Source organism: Mizuhopecten yessoensis, unplaced genomic scaffold (genome assembly GCF_002113885.1).
Source record: "Mizuhopecten yessoensis strain PY_sf001 unplaced genomic scaffold, ASM211388v2 scaffold10209, whole genome shotgun sequence".
NCBI lineage: Eukaryota > Metazoa > Mollusca > Bivalvia > Pectinida > Pectinidae > Mizuhopecten > Mizuhopecten yessoensis.
In genome coordinates this window covers 577,578-588,726 of record NW_018408433.1, presented here as the reverse complement: position 1 = coordinate 588,726, position 11,149 = coordinate 577,578, and the positions used below count along the sequence as shown (strand labels likewise).

The window sequence follows — 11,149 nt, the reverse complement described above, 5'->3', positions numbered from 1 at the left end:
TGTCAACGATTTCTTTCATTTACTTATGCACCAGGCATGCTATTATTTTGCGTATTTGTTTATTGAAACGATTTATATAATGCATTTATGCACCAAACATGGTTATATGCCAAATATTTCCATCATGTATTGAACGCACCAAACACTGCTTTATGTTGCGTGTTTAAAATGAAGTTTATTTATATCATGTACTGATGTAGCAAACAGCCTTATTTTGGGTGTGTCATCATAGAAACGATTTTCTATCATGTATTCATGCACCAAACGACTTCATTTTGCGCGTTTTATGATAAAACGATTGATATCGTATATTAATGCATCAGACATGGTTATATCATTTTGGGTGTTGTACAACGGTGTATAGTCGAACTGTACAGTCAGCTGGAAAATGTAACATCCGATTGATCATCGCAAGTCCTGGTATGTTTACGATCACTTCGACATATTCTACTAAGATTTTCGGTAATACACGCTAGGGGAGGTCTCTTACATGTAGATAATTATTAAGCGTCATTTATGTTTTATACTCATGTATTTTATACATTTAGCAAATAATGAATACGTTTCGAACACGTAGGCCGTTGTGCTAACCACTATGTACAAGACAGATTAACGGAAACGTAGCTATACGTTTGAATATCGTGTCAAGGAGTAACTTTCAGAACAATTGTCGAATCTGGTGATATTTACAGTCAATTCCTCACCACTGTTATTGATATACCATCCATATATCACAAGTTCTTAGACATGATTTCCTCGTGTGTTGAAGCGAAATATGTACGATCAGCTGGCCGGTCGACTATTTACATTGTATAAAAAGTGTACTTCTGTAATCCCAGCCATGAGTTGTATGTTTATTTCTTGCTGTCAATTGCTCAGAAATGGACGATAAATAGAATCAGAGGGGCTCGACGAAAGTTTTAGCGAAGTGGGCGATGACACAGAGTTAATGTGTCGTTTTTGAGTAATCGGAAGTACATATGTACAATCTGACGAGACACGAACGCATTGTACATAGGAAAGATCCTGATGGGTCCACCGAAGATACACGTCAAATGGAAATGTATGTGCGGAAAGTCTTTCAAAACTGGTGAAGGTCTGAGGCTGCACAATAAGGGAATCCACGAAAACACATTTAAATATACATGTGCAGTGTGCCAGAAATGATATAACAGTCTATGGAATTACAAAGGCCATCTTGCGTCCCAAGACAAAGCTCTCGAGGGGAGATGCGATAAATGCAAGTCCACATTGAGGTACCGCAGCAGTTTAGTTAATCACAAATGATTTGCGACCGTGCCGACCCTAGGGAACGACATCACTGCGATACAAGAGCACACCACTATTGTTAGTATTGTACATGAATAGAAGAACGCATTGTCCAAACGACCACTTTCTGCAACATTATCCTCTTCCAATGCCTCGCAAGTAGCAAAATCTAATTTCTAAGGGGTTGGTTGCCACCTCGATTTTTCAGCGTTTGCTGAGGAGATAAAAATGTGGGTTGCCTTGATATTTTGATTGTTAGCTAATCATTATCTATGGAATAATTTTGATTTTATTTTTTTTATTTTTATTTCAGAATATTTTATTGTACTGATCTGATGAACAAAAGGAATTGGGCAACAGGCATAGCCTATATATGAAATTTTTCATGTTTTCTATTATTTTTGTTTCACTTTGTTGTCTAACATTTATTGTAAATACAGAGTTGGATGTTTGGTGATAGTGTGGTCCATTATATCAGCAAACACTTTGGAATGATTTAAGCAATAGTAACATGCATAAGTGGTTGTGTTATCTTGTGACCTTTATCTTGCATTCTATACCCAGCCATCCCAAGATGTCCTCGTACACCAAATCTGGATACTAGAGGTGCGAAAGTATACCGACCCTCAATTTAACCCGAAACCGATTGCCGGTGTTAAAAACTAGATCACTTGATCGTTCTGTTGATATGGGTTTTCCAAGCAACGGTCGGTCACATGTTACTTAAAATAGACGCTCATGTTTGTGTCAAATTGCTTCCAGCATTAGCAAGTGTGTTACCCAAATTTAGCCACCTCGTGTGTTTACTCAATATCAGGAAGTAACCCGATTACAGCTGGTTTAGTCTTGGTCTATATAGGGATCTGCGATTCAAGTAAGTATTGTAATTTTATTTCCTCTCGGTAAAAACTCGTATAGGCATGTTTCTCTCTAGTTGTTGATTTAACTATGAAAACAGGGTGTTGGCCGCGGGTGAGGACAAAACTCGGAATGCACTTAGGCGTGAAGAGAAATTTGAGGATTTTTTTGTATTTATTAGGCCTATTTGCTAATGGATTTTTATTCGGAAACCAACATAAGAAAGATAATTTTATACCCGTTAAAATAGTAAGTTATGTGAAGCAGTATTTTAAATTTGAAGTGAAAGTGGTGGCCGGAATAAACCACTTTCAAAAAAATGGCAATATTTTCAGCAGTATTCGTTCAAATAAATACTCATACTTCGAATAATATTGAACCGGTTTTTGTTCTGAGACCATTCCTGCCAAGGGAATGTTGCACTCTTTAAGATGGTATCATATGTTTGAACAAACCTTACATATTTATCGCAAATATTGGTGGCCGGAATGAATCGAAGTCGTTTGAAACATAATACAAAAATATCAAACTTTCTCGTACATTTCTGTCTTTCTCGACCTATAACTCGTTATAGTATTTTGTCTCGTAGAGTTTCATGTCTTTACTAGTATAAAAGTTCTGATGGCAAACGAATAAGGGTCACACCGAGGGTATCAGTGTCACACTCTAATGAATGTTGTATTGGTACACGTTGTAACACCATCTAAAATTGTTCTGAAAATGTCTTTGAATTCAGATGCAGCGGTACAAAAAATCCAACACAGTATCATGTATAATTTAATTGTCCCTAGTGGACAAACAAACATATATGCAAATAATTAAGAAATATAGTTACCTGAAGTGCTAAACATATAGCTGACTGTATATTATATGTATAGGATCTTACATGAATATCTATTTTACATAAGATGTATGAAACGAGTCTAAGCATTTTTCATTTGGCTCGCTAAAATGAAAAATTCATGACAAGTTTCATAAATCTCAAATGAAATAAAAAATGAGTGTTATATCCTTTTATCACATAATAATCAAGATTTGTGGTATTTATTCGTATTAAACGACAATTTGCATGCAACCTTGAAATGTGAAAAGCCGCCATTTTGACTCCAGCGCGTAAGTATGTGACGTAATGTTCTTGTTCTAAGGCGTGACATCACTATTGAAACAATTAAAATTTACAACCAATCACAGGGCTGATAGGTCATATTACATGGATTATTACCCAAAAGAAAATATTACATAGGTATATTCACTCGACAATACAGTACATTATTTGATACATTAGTACTCTGAAAGTGGACTCCAGGTAGATTTGGAATTCACACCTGGTGCGCATGTGCCAAAATGTTTCCTGGAGTTTTAACTGAGTGCAGTCGGAGTTAATTAAGTGCTGACTCGGTATGCGGAGGGGCACAGTTTATAATCTATCAACAAGATCCAAAAATAGAATATGATTCATAACACAATTTGGTCGAACCTCTCGGTGTTAAGGTAGATACTTTGATCACGTGGTTTATTATAGTAGATTATGTCTTCAGAATTGCCCGCGATATATATTATGTTCACGGAAAGCTAAGCAGCGGAGGGAAGAGATCGGATGGCAAATAGCTATAAGTAAGTTTTATTATTTCAATGTTTATGTACTTGTGTATATTATCTCCATGTTTATGTGAGTTCAACGAGGTGTACTATGTTAAAGTGATACATTGTTTATGTTTATTTTATGTCATTTTATAGACAGTAGTTGACACAAAACAAATATTGTAACCGGTGGATGAAATATATGCCTACTTGCACAAAAAAGAATAAAGTAAATCGTAGTAACTCATGTATTTGATGTGAAGTCGGCGTCAGATATACTTAAAGCTGGTAATTTGAATTTAAGGACGAATATCATTTTACTCTTGATTATTATGACCTTCGCCCTTAAAGAAGGCCAAAGGGCCGACATATTGGGACTTAGATTGACATTTGTTCTATAACTTTATCTGTTTTTCCTTTGGAAATCATCTGTAGTTTATTATGAATGAGGTTAACAAAGCATTTTTATAAAACGGGAAACCGATAAGCATTAATTGCGCTTAAATATTTGCTTTCTAATTGGCAGTGAAATTGCATGAAATACGATATCATTATGCATGAAATCTTACAAAAAGCATAAATGTCATGCGTAAAGTTTAGTCATATTAACATTTCTGAATTTTAGACACATAAATGTGAACAGACCAACGTAAAAAAAATGCCAGAATATACCCCAATGTGTTATAGACATTTTGTTTATTGTTATTTGAAATTAGATAAAATGCTTTATTGCTAAAGGCCTTTACATCATTAAAATATGGTAACGATCTTCTTCATGCGGTTGCACATTCCAAGTTTGACAACCTGGTTGAGAAGTCGTGCAGGGTGAGAAATCGTGTCTGGGTGAGAAATCGTGCCGAACAATCGTTTCATAAGATAACCGCAGACAGCATTTTTTAATGAAAAAGAAACGTAAATATCTCTGTCAATACGCAAGAAATAACCTAATACTTTCATTTAAATGCATTCCATACATAATATCAGCTGCAAAATAATTCAGGTCAAATTATTGTCTTGTGGCAGTCTCTTTATAAAGGTTGTGATACTTTACAAATGAAGTCAGCAAAGAGGAAAAATAGATATAGGGGAACGAGGATGTTTCCTCATTTGTCTATTTATTGATTCATGTTTGTTTTCATTTTAAATAACGCTCATCAAAGTTAATACCTATGGTCACATAAAAAAAAACGTGTTTTCGTTAGACGTCTGGTTCTACTTTGCGTATTTGTATAACATAAAAAACACAACATTATATGATGTTCGAGATGAAATAATGTTTGTGTAGAGATATTCTTCGGTATAAACTACTGGTGTATCCCCTATATAAATTGTAACTTAATACATAAATCTTCGTTTCTAGTATGTTGCATAAATCCAAAGGAAATCATTAATATAATCAAAAGATAACAGTTTTACAACGAAATTGGGTACGATCAGGGATTAACTAGTTTCACTTCAATCTAATTATATGTCACATATGTATAATATTCCCCAGAGATATTCACTGTGCAACATAACTTAAATTTATGGTTTATTTTGCTGTTACTGTGCACACGTCGAGACTATTTTGATAGCAAAAAACATTTTAAGGTTATATACAATTCGTTCAAGCAATGCAATTTTCAGTCATTTCAAGGAGCTTCGTGATTCGACATTAACTGGTATTCCTATGCCATATGGGTAGATACCTTCGCTTGTACATGTATGTATGTGACTGCTCATGTGCTTGAGGTGTATATTTGTTGTAGTTTGCATTCTGACCGTGCGCTTTGTTTGTATGCTGTTGGGTTTTTTGTTGTTGTTTTTTAGGGGGGGGAGGTGTAGTGTTGCCCTACTGTAATCCTACAATACACAATACCGACACTTAAGTCTGTAAGTGTATAGTATATAAAAGGTAATCAAAAAAACCATTTTTTTCTTAATAAAGATCAAACGATTTGCAAAATATAAGTAGGATTTCATTTTATCAGTCAAACAATGTCGGAGCCTACAAAGCGCGTGGCGGTCATTGGAGCAGGAGCTGCAGGTTTGAGTGCCCTCCGGAATCTCCTCACCACAACCAAGACGTTTATTCCAACCTGCTTTGAAAGGGGAAGTGACGTAGGTGGACTCTGGTTGTATAACAGGAACACTCATACCGATGACAATGGAATGCCTGTGTTCTCAAGCGTATACCGGGATTTATCGTGAGTAAAACAATATCGTAACATTAAGATTTCTTCGATTTTGAATCGCATGTGATCAAAAGGTGATAAGTGGCTCATCGGTCAGCATGCTGACCTTAAACCTTAGCATCAGTTTTACTAGGGTCAAAGTATGTTGCATTATTCCTTATGACTTCATTATGTGTATGCATTCAATTAAGACACAATGAGTTTCGGTTTTAATAGGAAGTATAAATATGTATAAAACCATTTTTGGCAAAGTTGCGAAATATAAAGACTACAATACAAACTTAGTATTGACACTCGGCTAAACGCTATTTTGTAAATAAAAGTAAATGAAAAGCAGAAATGGGAACTCCAGCTTCATAAATGATTATAAACATTAAGTTTTCACGTTTCACAATGCAACTAGTCATTATAGGACTGGCGTTTTTAATCTTTTGTTGTTGTTGTTGTTATGCTTGCTGGGTTTTTTTTCTTTGTTTATTGTTTTTTTGTGGGTTTCCTTTCTATTGTGGGTATGTATTCAAATGAAGATTGATGAGCGAATTTGCTTATGTTTTAAGAACCAATATTCCTAAGGATTTGATGGCTTTTCCTGACTTTCCTCATAAAGATGGTCCATCCTACCTCTCCCGACCCGATGTGTGCGACTATTTACAGAGATATGCAGACAGATACGACCTCCGAAAGTATATTAAGGTTTGTTTTACAGATGCGAATAATTTAATATTTTCATTTCGGTCTGGTTTGGTTAGAAAACATTATATCTCGTTTATATCATTGAAGAACAATTGACGTTTTTCATCAGAAGTTAATGTTTACGAAAAAAATATAAATAGCAAACAAATAATTTAGATTAAGTAGTTATATATTTTTATCATAATGTATGATTGACAGAAATAAGATTTGCCTCCGACACAAATAACTGAGATGATTTTTATCAACTTTCCAGTTCATTACAATGTATCATCAATTTTCTTCAGCGGGTGCCATGTATATGAATCGATTTTAGATGTTGGAAATTCCATTACATTATCAATTTCTCCATAGATGAACACGTTTGTTCAAAATATTCGGCCCAATTGCAAAGAGAGCAATACGAAATGGACTGTAAGCTATTTTGATGTGAAACAAAAGGAGGAGATACACACAGACGTGTTTGACGCCGTCATTGTATGCAATGGGTGAGAGATGTTATTAAAAAATATTTTTGTTGTGATCAGGATGATTCCTTAACGTGTTCTCACTTACAATAAGCAATGCTCATCGATTGTAATGTGTTGTATCATTATAGTAGAATGTAAAACCTTATCGTAAACAAGTGTTTATGAATTATGACGTACGGATATAAATATAAGCACCCCACCCCTATAGACCTTCAGCGTTTGTGACTGTAATAATATATGATAATGTAAAATTCGTTCAATACATTTGTGTATTGCTTACAAACGGCTACACATAAACATGTTCTTTATTCTTACCTCAAGTCACCAGGAAAAAGCCTACTCGCCGGATATCGAGGGTCTTGACCAATTCAAAGGTGAAGTCCTCCATAGCCATAACTACAGAACACCCGAATACTTCGCTGGCAAGAACGTTGTTATACTGGGAGCTTCATTTTCTGGACAGGATTTGGCAGTTGGGATATCGTCGTTCGGGAAAAAGGTATTATTATTTTCTTTTTAATATTTAGTAATTTTCCACGAACATGGATGATAAATAATTCATTTTGCATACCTTGCTAGTGATTACGTTTTCAGATAATACAATACCACGCGCATTACTTCACAACTTGGCGAAACCAGATAATTACCTCAGAAACCAGGACAAATTTCTGTTCTGGAACTTTTGAGGTTTTTTTTTACACTGATAAAACGACGTCAAAATTGAGTTCTGGACATCATTTGTGTCATGTAATCGTTTATCCCACATTGTTTCCCGGTTCAGGCTATGTGTTATGAATATTTGATAAATATTAAGAAAGCTTATTTTTATTGCTAATGCAGATTTTCCTTAGTCATCTGAAGGACCCCCTTCTAACAGTGCTGCCTGCAAATGTGATGGAACGAACGGGTATTAAGCGTATGACGAAGAGCAGGGTAGTTTTCCTCGATGATACAGAGGAAGAAGTGGACGTCCTCCTATTCTGCACTGGTTTCCAAACTCATTTCCCCTTTCTGTCCAAAGACATCATCCAGGTCATCTCTGAACGCGTCACCCCTGTGTACAAGCACATTATACACATCAAATACCACACCTTGTTATTTGTAGGTATCCCGAAATTACTGTGTTATTTCCCACACAGTTTTGAAATAGCCAGAGCAGTGGTCAACATTTTGAATGGTAATGTCGCATTACCTTCAGAAGACGAGATGTTGGAAGATGCCGAAAAAGATTTCGCTCAGAGGAAAACAGAGGGACTTGATGATGCCAAAGCTCACTTCATGGGAGACGGAGATCGACAGTGGCGTTTTAACAAGGATATAGCAAAGATGGCTGGCTTTAAACCGCTTCCTACTGCCTTCCAGCGCCTCTGGGATTACGTGACGATTCAGAGAGATAACCACTTCCTCACTTTTCGCAAACAGAATTTTAAAATAATTGACTCAGAGACATTTGTAGAAGTAAAATGAAGTCTGTGACTCCAGGATAGATGACGATGTCATCGCTGATTATTTCGATGTGTGAAAAATCAGATAACACTGTTTTTATTGTCATAAGCATAACAAAAGCTATTAGATTTTGGCAAAGAAATTCAAAGATATTTAGAAACAATGTAACAGACTTTGTATTTATATATAGCATAAACAGTAAATAAACATGAATTGATAGATATACGTTTACTCATAATATTAAACAAACATTATGATATTATTTTCTTATTTTCTTATTTTCATTTCAAATTCGTTGTTCCTTTATTTTGTACCAGAATTGGGATCAAACTAGAAATTCAATAGTTAATGATCAACTCCTTCAAAATGTCAAACATAAGCCATGTGAATGTTAAGTGACATTTTGAGAAGACATATAAGTGTAAAAGCATACCCGTTTAAAACATTTCTGCTGTATAAGAAATGCACTCATATCGCATGTTATCCTGTTCTGAAAGTTTTGTAATGTTTATTAAAGCTATTGCCGAACTTTTAAAGTACGTTTTTATCACTTGTACATCATCCGTTTTATATCTTCTAATTTTAAAGAACTATAAAACATTGATTACCCTACGGCTTGCGACTTACATGTAACACGTACATAGGCATAACAAATAATTAGCCAATATCAACACAGTCACATTGGGCCTCACTGCGGGCTGATATAGCTCCGATTATACAAACAAAACACTTTTTTTGATTACGAGGACCGTGTAGTAGAACCGAACCCGGCATATAAAGTGGGAGTGACGAATGAGCCAGAATGTTTACATAACCTAATACCTTTGTACCCATTGCATGTTGAATGTGAATTTGCATTACATTGACATCAACATATCAGCCCATACACCAGTGGTATATGACCTAGACTATGAGTCGCGGAATCAATGGGGTTCTTGTCGGGAGAAGTTTAGCAGACTGATAACCTTGATAACGTTTCAGAGTGTCTTCAAAATATAGTTCCGGATATCTGTGTGTATAGAGTGCATCTACAATTCAGGATCGACGCTCATACCTAAGCCTGTCTAACATTTAATTGGTTGTGAGTAGTGCATTGCTCCTGTTTTGTGCGGTATTAAAACAACAATGATCAATAATTACTTCTTGTAAACTGAACAATATTTTGAGTAGTAGCTATACATATTGTAACGTGTCAGCCCCGCAAAATGGGTGATTTCAACCACCTGCAGCCGATTTGTTTACATATCGCCGTGCGCCTGTGTGACGGGTTTTCACTACATAAATAACACCAATGTCCATTTATTAGTTCAAAATGTGTTTGTGCATAAGTTTTAAATGGTGATTATTCAAATTACAACTACAGAACATTGTAGATATGATTTCTAACTTCCCTGCTAATTTCGTGTTATATCGACCTCTCGTTAGCATCTCAAACACCTCTCAAGACCGCCATTTTGGAAGCTGACTATGCGAGATGCTCGAAACTACGTACATTGATTCTATAACTTCCTAGGGTTGTAAGTCACTGTAGATTGATGGACATTAAGTAATTATGATATTTAAAAGAGTATGCTAACCCTTTTGGATACTGTTTATGTCTTTTAACGATGTCTTAGATGTTTAGTCAGTCGGAGAGGCCTCTCGGACCTCTCTCGGCGACCTCTTAAGCGTTTCGATAACTCTTACCGGCGTCTGACGTCACTACCGCAGGAAATTCCCTAAACTTAGTATTTTTAATCCATAACCTTAGCGGCATTAAATAGTAGTTATACATGTATTCTTTTACTCTGTAGCATTATTTTAATGTAAAGCACTTATTGTTTGAGCGGATATTATGAGAGGCCGTGTGTGATAAGGTTTTATTACTTTTACATGCAATCCTATGAGAAAGTGTCTCCGGACCTCTCCCGTCTAATCACCAGACCTCTCCTGAGTAATAATATTTGGAAGGTTATAAATACAGGTCGGATCAGACCTTTTTCTTTAGTTCATCACTGTCTTCGCTAGCAGACGGTCGCCTCTGAACAGGTCAGACTTAGGAATCTCATACTTTGGGTTTATGCTTACTGCTTACGTCATTTATAGTTCTAATTGTAGACACAGTCATCGAATATAAGGGGGAATCCCGGTATTTGGCTATTTATTGCTGGTCTGCATATCAGATTATGATTTAGGTGACTTAGAATATTAGGCTCTGGTGATTAGTGGGACATTGGTACAGGAAATACGGTCAATTAGTGTATAATTTGGGAATAGTTGTGTATGTCTGGTTATGTGTTTTTGTCCCCTAACGAGTCAAACCCGAGTCATTAATATTGATACATGAACTTTCTGGTCTCTGCTTTACATTCAGCTTTAAATGTGTATAGGTAAATATATGTTAGCACATTGGTAGTATTATCCCACCAAGCGAGTAGAGCGCCATGCTACCGTATCAAGGTAATGACATTGATTTATATTGGCGTCATTATCATTTGACACCGTCTTCATGTGATCTTACCTATTGCGAGGATGCCAAATTTGCAAGCAAGCGACTTTTAAACTGATTTGAAATTTTCATCAACTCATACAATAACATTAAATTGAATTGAACATCAATCAAAGGACTATACGAATACCTAGCAATGTGATCATATAGGATATCACAATATGGCGGGGGGG

General features: G+C 35.7%; 1 protein-coding gene across 2 annotated transcripts; it reads left to right on the top strand.

Annotated features, from left to right (window-relative positions):
• The first annotated feature begins 2,010 nt into the window (after positions 1-2,010).
• On the top strand, positions 2,011-9,247 carry LOC110459773 (dimethylaniline monooxygenase [N-oxide-forming] 2-like). Of its 2 annotated transcripts, none has more exons than XM_021512195.1 (6): positions 2,011-2,143; positions 5,679-5,894; positions 6,440-6,575; positions 6,927-7,060; positions 7,364-7,541; positions 7,883-9,247. In XM_021512195.1, the coding sequence occupies exons 2-6, from the start codon at positions 5,686-5,688 to the stop codon at positions 8,507-8,509; spliced, it is 1,284 nt and encodes a 427-aa protein (XP_021367870.1). In that variant the 5' UTR covers positions 2,011-2,143; positions 5,679-5,685; the 3' UTR covers positions 8,510-9,247. The 2 variants fall into 2 exon arrangements, with proteins under 2 accessions (XP_021367870.1, XP_021367869.1); XM_021512194.1 differs by lacking the exon at positions 2,011-2,143 and adding an exon at positions 3,513-3,741 and having other exon boundaries at positions 7,883-9,246.
• Positions 9,248-11,149: the final 1,902 nt, after the last annotated feature.